The sequence below is a fragment of the Balaenoptera acutorostrata genome, chromosome 10 (genome assembly GCF_949987535.1).
Source record: "Balaenoptera acutorostrata chromosome 10, mBalAcu1.1, whole genome shotgun sequence".
NCBI classification, from domain to species: Eukaryota; Metazoa; Chordata; class Mammalia; order Artiodactyla; family Balaenopteridae; genus Balaenoptera; species Balaenoptera acutorostrata.
In genome coordinates, this window is record NC_080073.1 from 60,625,618 (window position 1) to 60,652,532 (window position 26,915).

General features: G+C 37.3%; 1 protein-coding gene across 1 annotated transcript in view; it reads right to left on the minus strand.

Moving 5' to 3' along the window:
* KHDRBS2 (KH RNA binding domain containing, signal transduction associated 2) overlaps window positions 1–26,915 on the minus strand; it is a 713,320-nt gene that overhangs the window by 386,246 nt on the left and 300,159 nt on the right. The window contains exon 4 of the mRNA XM_007186974.2: window positions 14,082–14,228. Coding sequence (XP_007187036.1) covers window positions 14,082–14,228 — 147 coding nt within the window. The remainder of the gene's footprint in view (window positions 1–14,081; window positions 14,229–26,915) is intronic.

Consider the following 26,915-nt stretch of genomic DNA (forward strand, 5'->3'; position numbering starts at 1 on the left):
ACCATGATCAAGTGGGGTTTATTCCAGGAATGCAAGGATTCTTCAATATACGCAAATCAATCAACATGATACATCATATTAACAAATTGAAGAAGAAAAACCATATGATCATCTCAATAGATGCAGAAAAAACTTTTGACAAAATTCCACACCCATTTATGATAAAAACCCTCCAGAAAGTAGGCATAGAGGGAAATTTTTCAACATAATAAACATATATAACAAACGCACAGCCAACATCATTCTCAATGGTGAAAAACTGAAACCATTTCCACTAAGATCAGGAACAAGACAAGGTTGCCCACTCTCACCACTATTATTCAACATAGTTTTGGAAGTGTTAGCCACAGCAATCAGAGAAGAAAAAGAAATAAAAGGAATCCAAATCAGAAAAGAAGAAGTAAAGCTGTCAGTTTGCAGATGACATGATACTATACATAGAGAATCCTAAAGATGCTACCAGAAATCTACTAGAGCTAATCAATGAATGTGGTAAAGTAGCAGGATACAAAATTAATGCACAGAAGTATCTTGCATTCCTATACATTAATGGTGAAATATCTGAAAGTGAAATTAAGAAAACACTCCCGTTTACCATTGCAACAAAAAGAATAAAATATCTAGGAATAAACCTACCTAAGGAGACAAAAGACCTGTATGCAGAAAAGTATAAGACACTGATGAAAGAAATTAAAGATGAAACAAATAGATGGAGAGATATGCCATGTTCTTGGATTGGAAGAATCAACATTGTGAAAATGACTCTACTACCCAAAGCAATCTACAGATTCAATGCAATCCCTATCAAACTACCACTGGCATTTTTCACAGATCTAGAACAAAACATTTCACAATTTGTATGGAAACACAAAAGACCCCGAATAGCCAAAGCAATCTTGAGAATGAAAAATGGAGCTGGAGGAATCAGGATACCACACTTCAGACTATATTACAAAGCTACAGTAATCAAGACAGTTTGGTACTGGCACAAAAACAGAAACATATATCAATGGAACAGGATAGAAAGCCCAGAGATAAACCCACACACATATGGTCACCTTATCTTTGATAAAGGAGGCAAGCATAAACAGTGGAGAAAAGACAGCCTCATCAATAAGTGGTGCTGGGAAAACTGGACAGGTACATGTAAAAGTATGAAATTAGAACACTCCCTAATACCATACACAAAAATAAACTCAAAACGGATTAAAGACCTAAATGTAAGGTCAGACACTATCAAACTCTTAGAGGAAAACATAGGCAGAACACTCTATGACATAAATCACAGCAAGATCCTTTTTGACCCACCTCCTAGAGAAATGGAAATAAAAACACAAATAAACAAATGGGACCTAATGAAACTTAAAAGCTTTTGCACAACAAAGGAAACCATAAACAAGACCAAAAGACAACCCTCAGAATGGGAGAAAATATTTGCAAATGAAGCAACTGACAAAGGATTAATCTCCAAGATTTACAAGCAGCTCATGCAGCTCAATAACAAAAAAACAAACAACCCAATCCAAAAATGGGCAGAAGACCTAAATAGACATTTCCCCAAAGAAGATACACAGACTACCAACAGACACATGAAAGAATGCTCAACATCATTAATCATTAGAGAAATGCAAATCAAAACTACAATGAGATATCATCTCACACCGGTCAGAATGGCCATCATCAAAAAATCTACAAACAATAAATGCTGGAGAGGGTGTGGAGAAAAGGGAACCCTCTTGCCCTGTTGGTGGGAATGTAAATTGATACAGCCACTATGGAGAACAGTATGGAGGTTCCTTAAAAAACTAAAAATAGAACTACCATATGACCCAGCAATCCCACTACTGGGCATATACCCTGAGAAAACCATAATTTAAAAAGAGTCATGTACCAAAATGTTCATTGCAGCTCTATTTACAATAGCCAGGACATGGAAGCAACCTAAGTGTCCATCATCGGATGAATGGATAAAGAAGATGTGGCACATATATACAATGGAATATTACTCAGCCATACAAAGAAACAAAATGGAGGTATTTGTAGTGAGGTGGATGGAGTTAGAGTCTGTCATACAGAGTGAAATAAGTCAGAAAGAGAAAAACAAATACAGTATTCTAACACATATATATGGATTCTAAGAAAAAAAAAAAAAAAGGTCATGAAGAACCTAGTGGCAAGACTGGAATAAAGACACAGACCTTCTAGAGAATGGACTTGGGGATATGGGGAAGGGGAAGGGTAAGATGTGACAGGGTGAGAGAGTGTCATGGACATATATACACTACCAAATGTAAAATAGATAGCTAGTGGGAAGCAGTCGCATAGCACCGGGTGATCAGCTCGGTGCTTTGTGACCACCTAGAGGGGTGGGATAGGGAGGGTGGGAGGGAGGGAGACGCAAGAAGGAAGAGATATGGGAACATATGTATATGTATAACTGATTCACTTTGTTATAAAGCAGAAACTAACACACCATTGTAAAGCAATTTTACTCCAATAACGATGTTAAAAAAAAAAAAAAACTATCCTGTTCAGTTAAAGTCATACAAATATAGCAACACATATGAAGTTATAATTGTAATTTTGTGCTATGGTTGAATTATTAGACTACTGTAGGATTTGTCTCCCCTATGTTTACAAGAAATCAATAGATAAATGCCTCCACTGAAATTTAAGAAAAGAAGGAAGAAAGGGAGAAAAATGTGAAGAAAGAAATACCTTATGGTAACAGTGTATCAGTGAAATATGAGGCAGAAAAAGATTAGCTTTTATTTGAAAGTGCTTTGATATTTAAGTCAATTTTCCAAGCTGTGCTCTTTGAATCAGTAATCACAGATACATGCAGAATGAGAATAAGGGGCACAGTGAGAGTCACAGCGGAATGGAGGTCCAAGGGGCAGAGAGAGAGGGAGCGTCATCCTGAAGGAAAAACAAGCTTGGGAGGGGGTCAGGAAGCCTGAGGGAGCAGAAGTGGGGGGAGGAGGGGCGTGGTTGGTAAGTGAGACATGGAGAAGTGGCCAGGCACACAGAGAGGCAGGGTGTTTTCATGTTCGAGGTACTTCTGGGATTCCCTTCGGTGCCCGGGACCACCCAGGATGCAGTTCTTTGTGAGGCCTTATCACTGTTTTTCCGGATTAGGATTTCCTCAAGAATCTGCCTCCAGCCTGAATCTCTGAATCTCAATCTCTCTCTCCCCCACCCCCATTTGTTTACTTATTTGTAAATGGTTTTATGATCTAATCTAAATGAATCACTTCTCAAAGGGTCTAAATTAAACAGAACAGCCCTCCCCATAGTGAACACTGGTTAAATCTGTAACTTCGTTTACTCAGGTAAGAGGTCCCTTCATGAAGCAGCGGAATGGTAATTTCAAACAGCACTTTGTTTTTATTCCTGAGAATAACCAGTGGTATATATTCATTATTTTGGCAGTCCCTAAGGGAAACTCTAAACAAAATAGGGAAAGAGATCATTATTAAGAGAAATCTCTGCCAAACATCAGGATTTGAAGATAGACTTAAAAATTGCCATGTAATATTAGCATTTTTACAACAGCAAATTATTAGCTTCTGGTAATTATTTATCATATTGATCTTGGTAAATACCAAATGGTAAATACCAAATGAAAATATGCAAAGGTAGTATTTCCTATGTTTTATTTAAATCTAGTTTATGTCACTTATCAACAGATTTGTAATTAAATACAGATGTTTAACCAGATCAAATCTTAGACATTCTATTCTGCTTTTATTATCCAAAGTGAGAAAGCCCTGGGCTGTTACATCAGGTGGGCCTTGCTGCACTGGATGCTTGTGTAGCTACAGCTGGTGCTCAGCCTTGGTCTCCTCATCTATGTGATGAGCACTGCACATCCTTCCCAGACTTGTGAGGGTACCAAAAGGTAATGCCTATAAGCCACCCACCATATTGCCTAGCGGGTCAGAGATTCCAAACCAACACACTGTCCCTTCCCTAAAGAAAAATCTACAGGTGGAAGGTATACAAAGAGAGCAGAAATAAACCACTAGCATTCTAACTTTTCTAGTGAAAAACATATTAAAGTTAATTTTACCCTCAGAATTGGCTATTAATGGCAAATAGGAATTGTTACTGAGAAATTTATCACTTACATGAATGCTCTGAATTCCCAAATAGGTTATCATAATAATTCTGCCATTAGGGAAACACCTCCATTAGAACTCGTGCATATCAAATTGGCAACATCTATACAAAACATATGGAAACAACTGTGTATCTAGTCTTTACAGAGGTAGATGTTCATGGAATGTTATGTTTTTTCTCTGTGGAAAGTTTTATTATTTTATTTTAAATACATAATTTGTCACAAAATAAAGTACTTATCTTAGAAGTGTTGCATGATACACAAAGTTAAAATTTAAAAGCTATGGTATCTATAAACTTACTTTGGATGCTTTTTTCCACATGCTAAGTAAAAAGTGATTTCATTAAACTAAACTAACTGTGGAAGACAGTAATTCTGGGAAGACAGTGACCTAAATGCAGCTCCCTTCTCTTTCTTTACCAGCTTTAAAGTAGCAGTATATTTTGGGGGAAATAAATGCTGACATCCTCAGAAGCTTATGTGTACGTCAGGCCTTGAAACCTCTGAGAGGCTTAGCTAACAGAATTGACTGGACTGGCCTTTTATCGCCTGTGGGCTGAGTGAGTACGTGAAACCCGGTGTTGGAAAACTCAGAATGGTCATGGTGGAGTGGATATTTGGGAAAGAGTTTGGCTTGCACAGATCTAAACTTCATCCAAGTGGAAAGCTGCTACAGACCCACTGGAGTATGTCTATTCTCCCTGGCGGGGAGGCCAAGAAAGACCAGAATGGGTAAGCCTTCAAGTCCGTGAAAGTGATGGGAGACTGGAGAACAAGACGACATTTTTTAGGTTCTCACCACGTTTTTGGTGGCCTGGAACACATGACTAAAATGATAAGAAGATAGAAACTGTTAGAAAAAGATTATTTGAAGAAAGATCCAGGAGACTTGCCGGAAGTAATAGGAGCTACCAAAGAAGAAAAAAAGGAAAACATATAGAGAAAATATACAAATAATGGGGAGAGGATTTTCCTGAAAGAAAGACCTAACACTGCCAGTGGAAAGAGCTCACCAACGGCCCCGTGGGCAAATGAGGAAAGGGCGGGGCCTGCGCGGATCCTGGTGAAATCCTTCAACGCTGGGGACAGGTGCAGTAAGCTTACAGGTGCTCAGAGAGAAAGGACAAAGCTCACCTGCAGTGCTGGGAGCAGGAGGAAGGCAGACCTGCAGCCAGAGGTACTGAGAGAAGGGAAAGCACTGCACTGTGAGAAGCTGAACTGCTCCCTGAGCTCACTTGGCTGAGAGGAAGACAAGTAATATTTGATGATCAACAACAATTCCGTAGCCTATCATCCAAATAGCCCATCAGAGGAAAGTATGTGAAGTACAACTCCAACCAACCAACCGAACTAACCAGGTTATTACAGGGCGAGTTTTACAGCCCATCTTTCTCCAATTTCTTAATATCTTCTACCCCACCTGCCAAGACCATCCACAAAGTTCCAGGAGTACCAGACCCTGCAGGGTGGAGACAGTGGCAGGAGCTGAATGAGCAGCTCACAGCTCCTTCACCACCGCTACGCCCCAAGCCATACATTCAGGGATGAGGGGAGCTTTGAACTGGATTTGAACTTGAAATCATAAATTGGAACTGACTGGACTTAAAACCTACATTGTGTAAATTAAGACTCTTCTTAAAGGAGAATGAGCATAAAGCTATGTGATTTGCTCAAACTGTTGGCAATGAATAAGGGAGAAGGACAGTGGTTATAGAAAAATAAAACCAATTCCAGTTTGTACCATATTGAGTACAGACTATCTAGTAAGCCATTTGTACTTGTATTTTAAGGAATTGTATATGCATCCTTACATACACTACGTAGAGAGATTGGGTAGAATAAGCAGAGAAAGTGACAAAAAGCAAGAATTAGAGATGAGATAGAAGATACATTTCTTGGAGGAATGAGGACTCTTCCAAGTTCCCTGGATATCTAGGTTGAATACTGTCTGGAGGAATCAAACATTTCCCATTGTAGCTTGCTGAAAGAAGCTTCAGAACAGCAAAATGAGATCAGTTAATCAAGGAAGAGCAATTCAAAATAAGCTTACATTGTATCTTGTGGAGCTGCAAGATAAGCTCTTTAAAAAGTAAGAACTAATTGCAAAAACAGAAGTTGAAGACACATTTCAGGAACACATAATTTTGCAAAAAATAATCAGTTTTAAAATATGGTATTCTCTGTAAGTTTTTCTTGTTGCGTGAAAATATATGTTTTCAATATGAAATAGTGGGTCATCAACACTGTCAAGAAGCTAATCAAAACACTCTCTTTCTCTGCCTCCCCACCAACTTCTCTCTTTTCACTTTCTGTCTCAGTGAATAACTCACCATGTCTGTATGGCAGTAGTCTTTGTCAACAGTTGATTTTTCTTGACTCTAGAAATAACTTTCTGTTTGATCAGTGTTGCCTGATCTATCATCACTATTGTCCATACTGTCCTCATTCTCCAATCTGGTCTCCCATTTCCAACTCTCTCTGCAATATTTCTCCATAATATTTATCTTTCAAGTCTTGAAAACAATCTTCTGGTTCTTAAATTCTACAAGGGCAGTGGCTGATGTAATACAAATTGCTAGAATTGTGCTTGGCATACATTTGTTGCTCAGAAATATTCCTTGAATTTAAACAAACTGTTTGCCTTGTACCATTTATGTTACTTATTTAAACAAACCTTTCATCTTTCATTAATTAGCACCATTTATTTTACTTATTTGAATGATTTACTCAGTTAAAATTTATATATTTTGTTTAACAGATTCTGATTATTGAGCTACTTTTCTGCCTTGTTCCCTTTCTTTGGACCAAATTCTTCAGTAATCATGATTCTTTTTGTCCATCTATAAAAGTATTTTCAGGGTCAGTGTTGACATGTGTTTATTATGTACTTATGCATTTGGCAGGATTAGCATTCAGTAAAGTTTTGAATATAATATATATTCTATTGATCCTCTAAGACTTTCCTTAACACTAAAATCCTATAAAATTAAGAGGTGAGATTCTCCCCTTGGAAATCAAACCTGTATCCTTAGGAACTACAATCTGTAACAACAAAGATAACTTTTTAGGAATGCTACTAAACCTTCATGTTAATGACTACATATGGAATTGCAAAAGCAGTTCTTTTGATTATAACGTCAGTTAATGCAGAAGAAGTAACTCATCAAAATGAAATCAAGGTGCTAGTAGAAATGGGAGAATAATGCTCAGCATCTAAAAAGCAATCAAGGCTCATGAAGAGTAGCCTTAGATAATTCAGAACAGTGGCATCAAATGAGACCAGAGATAATTAATGATAAATTGTTTCTTAAATAGAAAGCAGATGATCACATCCTGACCCTAGATTTATAAAGTGAACTTTTGATTATATGTACTGGAGAGGAGTAAGGCAACACTTGTATTAGGGTTTGTAGAAAAATCACACTCACAGAATCCACTGTTTCTTTCTTCTGTCTTTCAGGTTATGTCAATCAATTAACAATGCTAAAGTGGCCTTGGGTGTTAATAATAATAATAATAATAATAATGTCATATTATTACTAATTATTATTACTAGCTCTATTCTAAGAACTAGTAATAATTTTAATTCTTTTAAAGTCATTGCCCTGTATTATCTATTACAACTTATCAGATAAGAAGAAATACTCAATATTAGATGATTATAAAATTTTGCAAGTAAAATCAGAATATGATCATAGTGCTATAGCAATACAGGAAACATTTCTGTGCAAGTAATAATTACACAAATGCATGGCTTGTGCTTAGTGCTCTTAGCTAACACACTATTAGACTATAGTTAATTATGGGAAAGAAAAGGGAATTCACTGGTTTTGAAGATAGAAATCCGAGGAAAATCTTGACAACATTTTAACAACCACCACAACAATGAAGGAATGACATCCAGGTTCTGTTTCCCCCTCTGCATTGGATGTTATTGTTTTACTCTGTACCTGATCACTCTCTTGCCTGCCGGATGTTGTTGCCTTACATTGTGAACTCCTGCCATCCCCAGACAAAATGTATCTGCCATGCCCCAACTTGTGGTCTTTTTTTTTTTAATTTTTAAAAAATTTATTTATTTATATTTTTTTGGCTGTGTTGGGTATTCACTGCTGCACGCAGTCTTTCTCTAGTTGCCACGAGTGGGGGTTACTCTTCTTTGCAGTGCACAGGCTTCTCACTGTGGTGGCTTCTCTTGTTTCAGAGCATGGGCTCTAGGTGTGCAGGCTCAGTAGTTGTGGCATGCGTAACTTGTGGTCTTGACACATCAATATTGCTTTTGCTGGCTGGTGGGTTTTTATTTAATACATTGTTTTCCTTATATTCTTTTCACCTGCATAAAAGCCTCCGACCAAATTTTCACTTTTTAATCAAATCATAGCATGAATTTCTATACATTTATATTACATCTATTTCTAAACATTCTTATGTTTATAATCTTCTAAAACATTATAAAATTTTTTTCAGTGCATGAAAGTCTAGATCTTCTTCCATCTCCAAGACTGAAAATATCCTGCTTTTCTTTTCTATTTTCCTTATGTCTACTTACTTTCCTGTATGATTGCTGTTAGCAGTCAGTGTCATTTTCCCATTTCAAAGCTAGGATTATAGTCTTTGAACAGTCTTTGAAGAACAGAAAGCAAGAATGTCCTCTATTTGCTTTTACCATAAGGAGGAAAAGAGTTTTACTTTTCCTCCGTAGTCACACTCTTGGTAGGTTTCTTATATAGGTTTCTAATATTTCAAACTTGAAATTATATAGTATGCCCTAACTGGCCCATTTCAAGAATCACATCTGTGTCCAAGATATTTATCGAATCTAATGCAGGAGAGAAATAACCTGGAATGAACCATTATTTTCTGTGTTGAATTGACTTAAAGTCATGTACGTGAGACTGATAGGACTAACAAAGGACACAGACACTGACACACACACACACACACACAGATATAAAACTTTACATAAGTATAAAAGTTATATATATATGTGTGTGTGTGTGAGTATCCAAGCCACTTTTGGTGTTACTATAATTGACATAAAAATGCTTCAAACAGCATGTTTTCCTTTCTGGCATTTAGGAGGAACTAAACATGGGGGGTTGGGACTGTCCCTCTGGATTGGCTAGTTTTCTATAGGAAAGTGTTTTTGTTGAGATCTGATACACGCACACGCACATCTTTTCTTTAAATGGTACAGACCTTTAGTGACGATCATTAGAGACAACTCAGGCAGGACAAATACTACTTTTCCCGTTCAATAGACTCTGATAATCCCACAGTGCTGGGTCACATGCCCCCCTGGGAAAGTCTGAGGCCATCCATGGCAGAGTTGGTAGAAATGAGTGTTGTGATCTCTTAATTCTGTCAGTAACTAACTCTTAAAGAGGTAACAAAGTAATCTATGTGTTACTGTGACCTAAATCTAATTTCTTGTTTGTGTGGAAACTCCTCTTTTCATCTTTTTTTACTAAAGGATGTACAAATTCACATTCAATGGGCAGAATTTTGCTGAAGGCTTCATAAGTCCTGATTATGAGATAGTGTATTTTGTTTTAATCATGAGTTAATCATTCAGTATTAGTAAAACTTACTAATTCAACTTAATTGCAGGTGAGAGTCAGCCAATTTAGGAAAATTCAATATAGCCATTATTTTAAGGTAATCTGCTGACTAGGGTTGGAAAAAGGGAAGTTGCATTTGGGGATACCAGGGAGTCCCATTCACAAACTATGATGTATTAATAAATGTCGCCCCTAACATTGTGCAAGGCACAGTCTGCAAAGCCTTCTGTGGCAGTCCTAGTGCTTGAACTATAAAAAAAGGAGTGTTACAAAATATAATAATGACAATACTTGTTTACCTTCACAGCTTATAAAGGGAAGAGAAGGGCATTCACATTATTAGTTTAGGATTTTATAGCTCTTTTGTCATTATTTGTCAAATAATTTATTTGACACTCCTAATCTGTATTTGCAAGACAAATTAGCTAATATAAGGAAAACTTTAATATAGCATCTTCTCAAAGCATTAAAGATTTAAAATTAACAGCATTCACCAGCAATCCCACTACTGGGCATATACCCTGAGAAAACCATAATTCAAAAAGAGTCATGTACCACAATGTTCATTGCAGCTCTATTTACAATAACCAGGACATGGAAGCAACCTAAGTGTCCATCGACAGGTGAATGGTTAAAGAAGACGTGGCACATATATACAATGGAATATTACTCGGCCATAAAAAGAAACGAAATTGAGTTATTTGTAGTGAGGTGGAAGGACCCAGAGTCTGTCATACAGAGTAAAGTAAGTCAGAAAGAGTAAAACAAATACCGTATGCTAACACATATATATGGAATCTAAAAAAAAAAAAAGGTTCTGAAGAACCTAAGGGCAGGACAGGAATAAAGATGTAGATGTAGAGAATGGACTTGAGGACACGGGGAGGGGGAAGGGTAAGCTGAGACGAAGTGAGAGAGTGGCATGGACATATATACACTACCAAATGTAAAACCGATAGCTAGTGGGAAGCAGCCACATAGCACAGGGAGATCAGCTCGGTGCTTTGTGACCATCTAGAGGGGTGGGATAGGGAGGGTGGGAGGGAGACGCAAGAGGGAGGATATATGGGGATATATGTATACATATAGCTGATTCACTTGGTTATAAAGCAGAAACTAACATACCATTGTAAAGCAATTATACTCCAATAAAGATATTTAAAATAAATTAAATTAAATTAAATTAAATTAAATTAGCAGGGTTCAATTTATTGATGTTTTATTGACCTGCCACTCTACTTGTTTTGATAGGACTGAATGGAAACCACCAAGCTGGAAATTTTTCCCATGGCAATAATCATTCATTTGTCTTAACAAATCACTTGAAATACTAAAACTGTATTGTTTTCCAACATCTGACATCATTCAGACATTTCATGAGGAGCTGTATGTTCTACTGTCGGCAGTCTTAGACGATCACAGCCCATTGTAGGACAAATTGGGTAGATGGTGGATAACATAGAGGAAGATGAATGTTCTAACCATGGAAAGACGCTTCATTGTGTAGAGGAATTAGATGTCAGTGAACCTCCGTACTATTCGACATTAGCTTTCTATGTTGTTCTAGTTTGCCTCTTACTTGGTATAGTTCTTCACCTGTGATGTTTGTAAATATTAATATCCTGATATGTGAGCATTTCTATGGACTTCAATATAAATGTCAAAATAAACCTGAATTACCAAGTGATTTCATATAAAAGAAAAAGAACTGACAGTTAATTTTTGCCCCTTGTGGTTCTGGTGATGAATGAAGCTGCCATCCTTTGCGTGGTGCTGAGGCCAGCAAGGCAAATGGGAAAAATTTACCAAGTAGAATGGCATTCATTGACTGTAAAATTTACTAATTCAACATTGAGAGTTATCAGAGTATTTATTTTTTAAAAACTTATTCATTCATAGCAAAAAATATTTATTAAATGCTTCCTATGTGCTTGGCATAGTTCAAAGTGGGAGAATAAAGCAGTGAAATGATACAATAATTCCTGTCCTCATGACACATATTTTACAGGGAAACCAACAATAAATAAGTAAATCATATATATATATATATATATATATATATATATATATAGTACATATGAAGCTGTTAAGAGCTATGAGGAAAATAAGTGAAGATGGTTAGGGCATGATGGGACAGTGAATCACAGTGTTAAATCGGGTGTCTGGTGGTATCGTGGGCAAAATATAGTAGGGCTGTACAAATATAAGGAGGTTACTTTAGACTGTGCAGTGAGGGAAGAATTTCCTGCAATGTTACCATGTAAGTTGAGACCTGAATGACAAGGAGATGGCTGTGTCAATATTTTGGAGAAGAATCTTCAAAGGCCCTTAGTGAAGAAGGAGCCTGGGGTGTTTGATGCACAGTGAGGAGCTGTTGGATGGGCAGAGATAAAGCCAAGAAGCAACAGGAACAGGTCACACTGGTCAAAGGAAGGTTTTCCATTTTCTGTCTCCATCTATATCTGTTTAGGGAGAGCATCTTGATTGTAGGGTACTATTCCCCAGACCTCACCCAGATGAGGTTTTAATGCCCTGCATCATCCCCAGACACTCCCTCAGTCAGTCTATCAAACAAATGTTTATTGTGCCAGGTATGACTCTAAATGATGGGAATACGAGAGACACTGCCAGCCCTGCCCTCATAGAGCATATATTTCAGTGGAGTAGATACAAATGAAATGATTACAAGTATCAAGGGGTCTAAGAAGTAAGCGAGATGTATTACTGGTATTTATAATAAAATAAGGTTAACCTAGCGTACAGGCTAGGTCTAAAATCTATGTAGTGAGATAGTATTTCATCTTACGTATTTCACCTCAAAAAGTCATTCCAAGATTTTATCTACTATAATAATAAGATAGATTTAAAACACCAATTTACTTATATATAATATATAAAATAAAAAATATATATAGTGCTTTATAATTTTCTATGTCCTTTCATATGACTTACCCCACCTAATATTCACAATACTTATGACAGAGGTCAGTCTATTATTATTACCTTCTTTTTAAAGATGAATAAGCTAAAGTTCTGAGAATTTAACTGACTTGTCTATAATCACAAAATGAGTTAGTAATGTAGGCAGTCCTAGCCTTTTTCTATACCACCTAGATCACCAGAGGTCTGGTCTGAGCTAAACATAGTAAAACGGTTTACCCAACAGCACCAGGCATTTAGTTTAGAAGCAAAAGGAAGAGAGAACATAGCATTCTCATTCTTAAGAAACATGGGATCTATTTAGGGAAGTGTTCAGATAAGTACCAGATAATAAATTGTGCAGAAATTCTGTGTGCATATAAAGTTATGGAATAATCAGAGTGGTATGGGATTATTCTATAACCTTGTCTCGACAGAAATTTTAAAACTGGGCATATAAATAGATTATGTGGTTAGATTTTGACGCTTTTCCATTCTGAAATTCTCTGGGTTTTTTCCCCATTCTCAAAATCACTGCCAATCAATGAATCTTACCCACCATTTCCTCTGAGTTTATTGCTTAGTTTAGAAATGTACAGTGTTTCTTCATTGCACAGATTAATCTTAGCTATTCTCTCTTTCTCTGTCCACTGAAGACGCCTGCCAGGGCAATCCAGAAAACTTTACTCAGCATTCTCTTCTAATTATCTTATTCCCAGCTCCAGGGCTGATGCCAAGATTTTTATTCGAATAACCTCTTCCTGGAATGCTAAATTGTCGACCTTTAGGAAAGCTTCATTCATTTAACCTTCCTCTATTTCTTAGAAAATCAGTAGAGAATTCCATTCAGTATGCAACTCTGAATTTGCTCCCTTTCTATATGAGCGTTCTCTGTTTCCCTCATATAGTGCAATGAGTTTATTTTTCAAATTTTTGTGTGATGTCAACAAATGTCTAGTTTTATTAGTATTGATTATTTTACATTATGTTTTATAATGAGCCAGCACCTGACATACTATTGCATAAAATACATTTGATATTTTCAAACACTATTGTTGTCTTGTTACACATATTATGTTTAATCTTTTTCCCTGTCCACTCTACCTGAAGATATTCTCTACTAATGAAAAATTATGAACAATACATGTCAACTACCAAGTAAATAAGACACAAGAGAAAATTATACATCTTCAGTTACGTATTTGTGTTTATGTGTTAACTGTCTTATTCTTCATGGCTACAAATGGGTGCATGGCATGCAGTGTACTGAAGACAAATGCTGCTTCCAAACCACCATTATGTGGCACCAGGTCCTGTGCTAAGTGCTTTTGTATTCTTTTTAATTTTTACCTTCATATCAACTCTACAGATAATTAGTCTGCAATATGTTTCTTTTCTAAAAAGTCATTGAAAATCAAAGGCACATTTTTTAATAGAAACTGATGAGAAACATCTTTGTAAAAATGAAAAGCACTTACGGGAACCAGAAATTTTTTGATCTCTTCCAATGCATGACTCATACGTGAATAAGCTTCCCCAGGTGGAGCAAACACTTCAATTAATACATGAAGTTCATCACTCAAGTGTGCATATTTGGCTTCCCCACTCTTCCTTAGTTCTTCTTCCTGTGAAAAAGGTTATTTTTAGAAATACAAATCCACTCATTTTGCATTGATTTAACATTTGAGAAGATGACAGAGGGCATAATCTAAGCAAATTTTCCCTTAGTAGAAACTCTTTGAGAAATAAAAATCTGGTACAAGCCATTTTTGAGTGTTTGAATGATTCTTAAAAAAAAAATCTGGCATTTGTTTTTCTCTTTCTGACTTACTTCACTCTGTATGACAGACTCTGGGTCCATCCACCTCACTACAAATAACTCAATTTTGTTTCTTTTTATGGCTGAGTAATATTCCATTGTAAGAAATACCGTATGCTAACACATATATATGGAATCGAAAAAAAAAAAAAAAAAAGGTTCTGATGAACATAGGGGCAGGACAGGAATAAAGACACAGATGTAGAGAATGGACTTGAGAACACAGGGAGGGGGCAGTGTAAGCTGGGACGAAGTGAGAGAGTAGCATTGACATATATACACTACCAAACGTAAAATAGATAGCTAGTGGGAAGCAACTGCATAGCACAGGGAGATCAGCTCAGTGCTTTGTGACAACCTAGAGGTGGGGATATGGGGATATAAGTATATGTATAGCTGATCCACTTTGTTATACAGCAGAAACTAACACAACATGGTAAAGCAATTATATTCCAATAAAGATGTTAAAAAAAATCTGGCATGATTATCATCTACACCACATTTTAATCAGCTAAATAAAAATGCTAAATCCCTGAAAAGAAGTGCCAGAAATGCCATTAACTTCTCAGTGGACTCCACTGGAAGGAAAGGATTGTTTTTGTGCCTGACAAGTAATCATTTGCAGATAATAAAACTAAGATGACCACTGCTCTTTAAGAGAACCAGGATTTTCTAGATACTTTTTGAGAAGTGGTGAAAAGGTTACTCATTCCCCATGAAAGTGAGCAAAACCGAGGCTTCTCTCCCAGCCTCGTGCCCACAGGCATAGGTCATCATCCGGCTCCTACCCACCACTTCGCTATCTTGACTGCCTCACTTTGGTCAGTATAGAGGAGTATATTAAAGGGATGGCTGTTAAGCATTATGTTGGCCTTGATTCTGCGTGAGCTACATACCCTCAGATTTTTTGTTAGTACTGCACCCAAGTCATTAGTGAGGCCTGATTAATTCAGTTCAGATGCTGAGCAGATCAGTGTCTGATCCATGTACTTTGCTCACGTGTGTTAGGTGTTTTACACACATCTCCAATCTCACAATAACCTTGAACAGTATTCACATAATTCAGATTAGGAAATTGAGTTTAAAAGACTTTAAGTAACCTCAGCAAAGTTGGGGTTCAAACCCAGCTCATTTTGCAACCAGATTTGCATTTGGATTTCAAGGAAGCAAAATTCAGTTAAAAATTAATATAAATAATATTAATTATATTTTACCTTTCTTGACTCTCCTCCTCCCAAACCAGCAATTGTTTCACTAAATTTCAAAGGATAAAAATTTTTAAAGTAATTTTTAGTTTTATGTGTGGATGAAATTGGAAGTGTAACATGAATACACCTAAACTGGATAAACAAAAGCAAATTTGCTATCTATTTCATATGAGTTAACTGTATGACCCATGTTAAAGTGTTTATCTGATTAGAAATGCCCATCATTTCAACACATGGAGGATCCATAAAAGAGATGGAAAGGCCTGCTTGTTTTGCTGTGCCTCCCTCACCTACTCAAATCTCTCTCACACCAATACTTTTCAGCTCGGGAATACACTCTTACTTTCCTAGGCATACATTCTCTATCTAATTAGAGTTTTTACTTTTATTAAAAAGGTTTCTCTTAATGTCCAATTCTGATACTTCTCAATACTTCCTCAGCTAGTTTTCTGCTGGTTATTAAGGGCTACTTACCAGCCAAATTTAATAAGGTCTGCCACTGGAGGTGTGGCATTGAGATCAGAATTATAACACTTGATTTCAGACTCTCAAAATGAGCCAGATGAGATATCTTTGCAGTAGAACCAATAGGCTGTTGTTCATGAAAAATGCAGCTTTCTATTTAAAAACACATTTTCCTTTTTCCCAACATCTACCCCCCCCAATCAAACTTTTTATAAGCGTATGAGGAAACTGAAGTCTTCAGAGATTAATCAACTTCTTTAAGGTCAAGAGTGAGTCAGGACTGGAGCCAGGACTCAGTGCAGTAGGGGACAGCTCTGATAAAGACTTCACAGAACCAAAGTTACCACAGCGGAACCTCCCATGAGATACTGCTGGTTATTTTCAAAACCAGACTCATAACTTCAAAGGTGCTATATTTGCCCTTGCTCCTGGGGATGACTTCTGACAAAGCAAAATTTCCCAAGCTTTAGTTTCTTCATATGTGAAGTTAAGATAATAGTATGTACCTCAAAGAATTTTGTGAGTTTTGAGAAAATTGAAGAATATTTTGTATACTAAAAAATGCCATATGAATTTAATATAATAATGGTAATAAATATTATTTCCAATTTCTCAAGTAGTATTTTAAAATAATGTTTGTGCTCACGCCTGTGGGCTGCACTTGGAGCCATGGCGGTGGCAGCCGCGGGACGTGGCCCAGGCTCTGGACCTGGGGACTCCTCAGAGCGGCCCGAAGCAGAGGCTCTGGAGCATCGGCAGAAGGTGCACGGGATGCTGAAGCTTTATTACGGCCTCTCGGAGTTAGAGGCGGTGGGGCGCCCTGCGGGGCTGGACCCCTTGGACCCTACAGATCTCAATGGGGTGCACTTCGATCCGGAAGTGTATCTGGACAAGCTGCGAAGAGAGTGCCCACTGGCCCAGCTGATGGACAGTGAGACGGACATGGTGCGGCAGATCTGGGCTCTAGACAGCGACATGCAGACCCTGGTCTATGAGAACTACAACAAGTTCATCTCAGCCACAGGTTTTTCTGAAAAGACCAAAAAGTAAATATTTTAGGCTTTGTGGGCCATCTGGTTTCTGTCACAACTACTCATCTCTGCCATTATCATGAAAGCAACTAAAGACAGTATAAATGAATGAGCATGGCTGTATTCCAGCAAAACTCATTTACAAAAACAGCCCTGGCATCCAGAGTGACATCAGCAAAAATAGTGGAGTAAGTGCATTTGAAAATATCCCCTCCATAAAAGCAACCCTAAAACTGGCCAAAATGGTTAGAATAAGATTTCTTAGAACTCTGGAAAGTAACCAAAGGTGTGCAGCAATCAGAGGAGCATTTATTCAAGAAAAAGAGCTGAATCGTGGTAAAAATAATGAATCCTATGGTATTTTAGCTTGTCCTAGCCCCACCATTTCCTCTCCAGCTTAGCAGTAGCCTTGAAAAATAGCCCATACTCCTAATACTGGAAGGAGCAGAACAAAGCTGGAGTTCTTTCAAAGCCTCATGCCCAAAGAATTGTCATTATTTAACCTGTCTGGTGGTTTCCTAAAACAGTCCACCCCATAGGTTTGTCTTGACCTGGAGGTCACCCAGTGCTAAAAGTCTCTCACCAGAGTTGTTTGTCAAAAACAATTACAGGCAAATGTTGTGTCTGTCTGAAGTGATAGATAACACTTGGGCAAACAACAGTACTAACCCAAAAGCTTAAAAGGAAAAGCTGAGGAGTGAGATGTCCCTAGGGGCTTTGACAAGCTCTGACACATTATCAGGAATCTTGAAGGCCACAAATGTGTAGGGTAGTACACATTACAGCCTACTTCCCTGGTGAGGGACTTCCCTGGTGGCACAGTGGTTAAGAATCCACCTGTCAGGGCTTCCCTGGTGGCACAGTGGTTAAGAATCCACCTGTCAGGGCTTCCTTGGTGGCACAGTGGTTAAGAATCCACCTGCCAATGCAGGAGACACAGGTTTGAGCCCGGATCCAGGAAGATCCCACATGCCACAGAGCAACAAAGCCCGTGTGCCACAACTACTGAGCCTGCACTCTAGAGCACAGGAGCCACAACTACTGAGCCTGCACTCTAGAGCCCACGAGCCACAACTACTGAGCCCATGTGCCACCACTACTGAAGCCCCCATGCCTAGAGCCCATGCTCCCAACAAGAAAAGCCACCACAATGAGAAGCCTGTGCACCACAATGAAGAGTAGCCCCCTCTCGCCACAACCAGAGAAAAGCCCACATACAGCAATGAAGACCCAACGCAGCCAAAAATAAAATAAAATAAAATAAAATAATTTAAAAAAAATTCCACCTGCCAGTGCAGGGGACACGGGTTCAAGCCCTGGTCTGGGAAGATCCCACATGCCGCGGAGCAACTAAGCCCATGTGCCCCAACTACTGAGGCTGCACTCTGGAGCCTGCAAGCCACAGCTACTGTGCCCACGCACCCTGGAGCCTGTGCTCAGCAACAAAGAGAAGCCACCTCAATGAGAAGCCCGCACACCACAACAAAGAGTAACTCCCACTCGCTGCAACTAGAGAAAGCCTGTGCACAGCAATGAAGACCCAACACAGCCAAAAATAAATAAATAAATAAAATAAATTTATTAAAAAAGAAAAGAAAAGAAAGAAAGAAAGACAGGAGAATGCCCTAAGCTCTCACTTCTGGCTTACTTCAGGCTCAGTGCAGGCAGGAAGTGAAGGTTAAGGGAGAGTTGTAAACCTCCTGGCTGAGTGTTTAAGGTATGCCCCAACACACACACACACACACACACACACACACACACACAGCTCCTCAGTAAATACTAAGAGATTTATTAGTTCTAGATATTTAAGGAGATCCTTGTCCAGCCATTAGCTAATCACTAAGCTAACCAAGTAAAGGTTTCAGTGGCTATACACAACAAAGAATATAAACTTTACAGAGTTGGTTCAGAAACTAATTAGTACAGGTTTAGTAACTCTGAAAAATAATTAGACAAACAATAGCAATAACAAACCCTGGGGAGGAGAGAGGATCTGATTTCTAAAGTTGCCTTGTTATATCAGTATTATCTAACATGTCTGTTTTTTCAATAAAAATTTAGAGACATGCAAATAAAGTAGAAAATCTGACCCATACACAAGAAAAAGCAGTAGAAACTGTCCCTGAAGAAGCCGAGACATTGAATTTACTACATAAATATTTAAATCCACTATTTTAAATATGTTCAAAGACCTTCAGGAAGCTGTATCTAAAGAACTAAAGGAGGGCATAGGAATGCTTCACCAAATACAGAATATCAAAGAGAAGAAATTATTTAACAAAAGAACCAACTAGAAATGATGAAGTACCACAATGAAAGTGAAAAATTCACTAGAGGGTCTCTATAACAGATTTGAACAAGCAGAGAAAGGATCATCAAACTTCAAGATAGGTCAGTTGAAATTATTCAGTGTGAGGAATAGAAAGAATAAAGGATGAAGAAAATTGAACAGAGCCTTAGAGACATGTGGGACACCAAGTGTACCCACATATGCATAATGGGAAGAGTGAGAGGAGAGAGAAAATAGCAGAAGGAATATATGAAGAAATAATGGCCCAAACCTACCCAAATTTACTGAAAAACATTAATCTACACATCCAAGAAGTACAACAAACTCCAAGTGGGATAAATGCAGGGAGATTCACACCTAGGCATATCACATTGAAACTGTCAAAAAAAAAAAAAAAAAAAGAAACTTGAAAGCATCAAGAGAAAAGTGACTCATCACATACAAGTGATACTCAATAAGATTAACAGCTGATTTCCCATCAGATACCGTGGAGGTCAGAAGGCAGTGGATTCACATTTCAAAGTGCTGAATGAAAAAAATGTCAACCAAGAATTCTATACCCAGTAAAAATATCCTGTAAAAAAGAAAGAGAGGGACTTCCTTGGTGGCGCAGTGGATAAGACTCTGCGCTCCCAATGCAGGGGGCCCGGGTTCGATCCCTGGTCAGGGAACTAGATCCCACATGCATGCCGCAACTAAGAGTTTGCATGCCACAACTAAGGAGCCCACGTGCCTCAACAAAGGAGCTGGTGAGCTGCAACTAAAGGAGCCCTGGAGCCGCAACTAAGGAGCCCACCTGCCACAACTAAGGAGCCCACGTGCTGCAACTAAGACCCGGTGCAACTAACTAACTAACAATAAATAAATATTTTTTTAAAAAAGAAAAATAAATAAATAAATAAAATAAAATAATGTTTGTCTTTTTCAACAGGGACCAAAATAAATGTGGCTCAAACAAGAAGAAGAGTTATTTCTCTTTAACGCAAGAGTCTGTGGCTACAGGTGGCTGGAGGAGCAGGTGGTCTTTCTCCGCACCCTTCTCCAGCCCCTAAGATGTTCCTCTCATATGTGTTGATGAAGGAGGCTGTCTATCACTTCTGGATTCCACTCCGTGGAAAAAAGAAAGTGTGGACAGCAAAAAGTTTCCTTTCAAGGACATGTACCAGGGGCTTCATATATCAACTCTGCTGACGTGTCTTTGGCAAGAGGATGGTCACATGGTGGCCCTGGATGCAATGGAGGCTCTGTATGTGGATTCAGACTGAGCAGCCATGAAGCCACCTAAAATGAGAGGGCTTCGTTTATGACAGGAAACAGTGAGAATGGATATTGCTTGATTACGAGCTGTCTTTGTCATTCAGTCCTCATTCAGGGCGAGTTAAAATGACACTTGATTATTATATCTAATTTTGATGAATAGCTAGCCAGTGTCTGCCAGAATGTTCAGATTTTATTTTCAAAAACAATACTTTACACCCTGGTTGGATTTATAATATAAAGCTCCAAGTTGCATTTGAATATAAGCAGACATCACAGCCATCCTGAAAAGCACAAGGGCCTGGACACCAGTAAGTATATTTATAGTAATTTAATACAGTCTCTTGAGGTATTTCTTGAACAAGAGTTCCAAATATATTATTGGAAAAATGTTTATCTTTGTAATAAATGCATTACGTAGTAAGTCAATTATGAACTGAGTGGTAGTGTTTTCATGTTTCTGCCCTATCATATCTTGCATGTTTCGTAACAAAGATCATGTGCCCTGGAAGCTTACACTAGTTAGAACAGGCACACAATAGCAAGAAGAGTAAAGAAAAAGATTAAGAATTTAGAAATGCTAGAAAAATCTTAGGTGTAAACCGAAATGAATCATTCCAAATTTAACACTAGGAACATTGGATCTCCATCTAATAAAGACATGGAAAAGGGAAGAGAGAATAAATCAAAAGAATGTAAGATGCACACACCAGAATGTGAATCTACTTGACGTGATTCAAAATTCCATTTTAAAAGACTGGACACTCAGTCGATTTTATTTAGTCTTCCATGTATAAGGCATATGTATTCCACTGAGGGCATTTACTTTAGCCACTGACCTTCAGAGGATAATTCGTGATGTTTATCTATTACAAAGGAATCACAAGCTAATTATTTTAAGTAAAATTATTAGTTGCTAAACATTAGAAATTGTTTACACAAGGTCATTAGGGAATAACAAATCTGGTGTTACATATCCCCAAGTACTCTAACCCTCACTAACCTTAAGGTAAACTATAAGCAAAACATATCAGTTTTTATCACTTATTTTTTAGAGAATAGCACGGCACTAAAGAGAGTCTAATTTGAATTGCATTCATGTATTTAATTGTTAAAAGGATTTTAAAGGAAATTTTCTCTTAGGAATTATCATTTGTATTTTGTCTTCTACAAAAGAATATTTCTGACTTGGAAATAATTTGACAGCTAAGGAAATTTCCTCTTAATTCAAAATAGCATGTTCAATGAAGAAAACTTCGAAAAAAATCTCAACAATTACAAATGTATTTTTTTACTCAACAGTCATACAATTCAAGATATACTGTTAGCATTTTTAGTATATTTTCTTCAAGTCACTTTTTAAAACAATACCAGTAATGGAATAGAAGTCATAATTTTGGTATTACTTCTTAGGTTATAGGTACGCAGAGTACTTTCCATGGATTATCTAATTTTATCTGCATAATTATATGCTAGATAATATTGTTCCCCTCATTTTACTGATGAGGGGACTATGTCACAGAGAGAGAAACTTATCCAGAGTTTTACAGACTATTAATCAGAGAATAGGATCCAGTTAATCTCATAACGAAGGTCAAGTTCTTAATCAGTATAGGTGTATTGCCTGTACAGGTACTTAAGTGTAAGTAAACATTTTATACATCCATATACCATGGATATCTCTAGTTTCTAGAAGACACTACACTTTCCTGGTATCCAGTCCTATGTAGCACTGTGCCCTGCACTGTGCCCTAGAGCAGGTTACAGGTCTTTTTTTAAGTATTTGTTTATTTATTTACTTATGGCTGTGTTGGGTCTTCGTTTCTGTGCGAGGGCTTTCTCTAGTTGTGGCAAGCAGGGGCCACTCTTCATCGTGGTGCGCGGGCCACTCACTATCGCCACCTCTCTTGCTGCAGAACACAGGCTCCAGACGCTCAGGCTCAGTAATTGTGGCTCACGGGCCCAGCTGCTCCATGGCACGTGGGATCTTCCCAGACCAGGGCTCGAACCCGTGGCCCCTGCATTGGAAGGCAGATTCTCAACCACTGCGCCACCAGGGAAGCCCCAGTTTACAGGTCTTGATCCACCAAGCACATATGCCGTGAATTTCCTTTCCCTCCCCCAAAGATTCTGCTTCCTTGGTAACTGTGTGTCATTAGTGCTGGACGAAACTATTATTTTCAAGGTTCTCACTCACATCCTATTTTATGAAGAGCTTACCTAAAAATGCTAGTGATCTCACATCACTAACTCTGTGTCTGTAACTCCCTAACTCTGTGTCTGTAACTGCCAGTTCCAAAGAAGGCATTCATCTAAAATTTGAAGGTTGAGCTCAGACTAGTTTACACAATTTTGCATGGATATTGATGTTGCATCCCTAAAACAGATGTGCTTCAGGATGGGTCATTTTCTATTTTCTTGAACAGTTTGCCCAACAGCAAGGGCAGGATGGTTAGGACCCGCCACCCCGAATTCTATTCTGGGGTAGACACTCAAGTCAGCTCACAACTAGGTAGTTTATCTTAGTTCAGATGATTCAAGACAAATTCCCCAAAATAGGACACAGGATTAGATGTCCTCTTGTGCTTTGGTGAAGCCATTTGGTTCCTGGATTTGCCAACTGCAAATTTTAACATAAAACTCAAAATTTTTTAAAACATCCTATGAGATCCACTCTAAAAATCATTTATGGGTGACACTGACTTCATTTAAAATATCAGAGGGGCAGAAAGCAAAGAGGTCACATTGTATCATTGTTATGATAATCTCATTACAGACAGCTCAAAAAAAAAATCCTCCTTCTCTTCTCCCCAAGCCCTTCCCTGCTTCATTACACAATTTTAATTTTTTTTTTCTCTTCTGTCTCTAATTTTTGTTATTACTCTGTCCTCCGACCTGGAATTTCCTAGGGAATTTCAAGTTATTTTCACCTCTATTAAACAGAGTAATTTAGTTACTGAGTGCTAATTCCCAAGCTTATATGTCCAGCTCATTATGGAGCTCAATGAAATAAAGGGGACAACAGTTATTTGGCCCTACTATCCTTAGAAGTCTCAGTGGTGATCATTATTTGTTACTTGGAATGACCCTTTAAAATCACATAAACACACACACAAATAGGGTGCTGTTTAAAGTGGGATTTTAGTGAAAGAAAATGTTTACATTTTGTCAAATTAAGAAGAACAGTCACCTGCTTTGGGTAATTTTTTTAGAATATGCTATAAATTGTTCATAATTTGATGTAGACCATGTATTCCTCCTTTGTACTACTCCAGATTTTGTTTTGTCCTTCCATAGTCTCCTGAAAGTCACCAACACCAACAGCAGAGAGAACACCTAAGTAAGTGAGTTGATGTCCTACTCACCATTTCTTTAATTGAAGTATAGTTGATTGAAAATATTATATTTTCAGGTGTACAATATAGTGATTTAATATTTTTATAGGTTATACTCCATTTAAAGTTATTACAAAATAATAGTTATATTTCCCTGTTGTGTATAATATATCCTTATTGCTTATTTATTTTATACATAGTAGTTTGTGTCTCTTTATCCCATACCCTTATCTCACCCCTGCCCCTGTCCCTTCCCCCAATTGTAGCCACTAGTTTGTTCTCTATATCTGTATGTTTCTGTTTTGTTATATACATTCGTATCTACATTCATGTGTTTCACTTTTTAGGTTCCACATATAAGTGATATGAGTATTTGGCTTTCTCTGCCTGACTTATTTCATTAAGCATGGTACTCTCTAGGGTCATCCACAGTGTTGCAAAAGGCAGTTTCATTATTTTTATGGCCATGTAATATTCCATTATATATACCACATCTTCTTTATCCATTCATCTGTTGATGACACTTAGGTTGCTTCCATGTCTTGGCTATTGTAAATAATGCTGCTATGAACATTGGGGTACATGTATATTTTCTAATTAGTGTTTCCATTTTCTTTTGATATATACCCAGGAGTGGAATTGCTGAATCATATGGTAGTTTTATTTTTAACTTTCTGAGGAAACTTCATACTGTTTTCCATAGTGGTTGCACCAATTTATAGTCATACCAAGAGTGTACAAGGGTTCTACTTTGTCATCTTCACCAACATTCGTTATTTGTTGACTTTTTGATGATAGCCATTCTGACAGGTGTGAAGTGATATCTCATGGTGGTTTTGATTTGAATTTCTCTGATGATTGGTGATATTGAGCATTTTTTCATGCGTCTATAGGCCATCTGTATATCTTCTTTGGAAAAGTGTCTATTCAGATCTTCTGCCATTTTTAATTGAGTTCTTTGGGTTTTTTTTTTTTTTTTTTTTTTTTATTGAGTTGTGTGAACTGGTTATAAATTTTGGATATTAACCCCTTATCCATCATATCATTTACAAATATTTTCTCCCATTCAGTAGATTGTCTTTTCAATTGACCGTGGGTTCCTTTGCTGTACAAAAGTTTTAAGTTTGATTACGTCGCATTTGTTTCATTTTGCTTTTATTTCTTTTGCCTTAGGAGACAGATCCAAAAGCTATTGCTACAATTTATGTCAAAGAGTGTTCTGCCTATGTTCTCTTCTGGGAGTTTTATGGGTTCTGATATTATATTTAGGTTTTTAGTCCATTTTGAGTTTATTTTTGTATATGGTGCGAGGAATTGTCCTAATTTCAATTTTATGTATGAAGCTGTCCAGTTTTCTTGGCATCACTTATTGAAGAGGCTGTCCTTTCTCCATTGTGTATTCTTGCCTCTTTTGTTGTAGATTACTAGATCATAAGTGCATGGGTTTAGTCCTGGGCTCTCTATTCTGTTCCATTGCTCTGTGTCTGGTTTTGTGCCGGTACTATGTTGTTTTGATTACTATAGCTTCATGGCATAGTCTGAAGTCAGGAAACATAATACCTCTAGCCTGTTCTTTTTTCTCAAGTTTGCTATGGCAATTTGGTTTTATGGTTCCATATACATTTTAGGATTATTTGTTCTAGATCTGTGAAAAATGCCATGGGTATTTTGATAGGGATTTCATTAAATCTGTAGATTGCTTTGGGTAGTATGGAAATTTCAACAATATTAATTCTTCCGATCCAAGAAGATATGGTATCTTTACATTTCTTTGTATTATTTTTAAATTCCTTCATCAATATTTTATAATTTTCAGAGTATAGGTATTTCACTTTTTTCATTAAGTATATTCTCAGGTATTTTATTCTTTATACTGTGACTGTAAATCGGACTATTTCCTTAATTTCTCTTTCTGAAAGTTCATTTTTAGTGTACAAAAAAGCAACAGACGTGTATATTTTATCCTGCAACCTTAGTGAATTCACTTATTAGATCTAATAGTTTTTTGGTGGAGACTTTAGAGTTTTCTATATATAGCATCATGTCATCTGCAAATAGTGACATTTTTACTTCTTCCCTTCCAATCTGAATGCCTCTTATTTCTTTTTCTTGTCTGACTGCTGTGACTAGAATTCCAATGCTATGTTAAATACAAGTGGTGAGAGTGGGCCACTCTCATCACTTGTTCCTTGTCTTGTCTTGTGCCTGATTTTAGAGGAAAGTTTTCAGCTTTTCACCATTGAGTGTGATGTTAGCTATGGGTTTGTTAAAAATGGTTTTTATTATGTTGAGATATGTTCACTCTATACCAACTTTGATTACAGATTTTATCATGATTGGATGTTGAATTTTGTCAAATGCTTTTTTCTTGTCTACTGAGATGTGATTTTTATCCTTCCTTTCATTAATGTGGTGTATCACACTGATTGATTTGTAAATAATGAACCATCCTTGTATCCCTGGAATAAATCCCACATGATTATGGTGTATGATCCTTTTTATATAGTGTTGGAGTTGGGTTGCTAACATTTTGTTGAGGATTTTTGCTTCTATATTCATCAGAGATACTGGCTTGTAATTTTCTTTAATTTTTGTAGTGTATCTGGTTTTGGTATCAGGGTAATGGTGGCCTTGTAGAATGAATTTGGGAGTGCTCCATCTTCTTCAGTTTTTTGGAATAGTTTGAGAAAAATAGATATTAGCTCTTATTTATATGTTTGGTAGAATTCCCCTGTGAAGCCATCAGTCCTGGGCTTTTGTTTGCTGGAATTTTTTTTATTACAAAATCGATTTCACTACTAAGTGACTGTTCTGTTCAGATTGTCTATTATTTCTTCCTGATTCAGTCTTGGAAGGTCGTATGTGTCTAGAAATGTGTCCATTTCTTCTAGGTTGTCCAATTTGTTG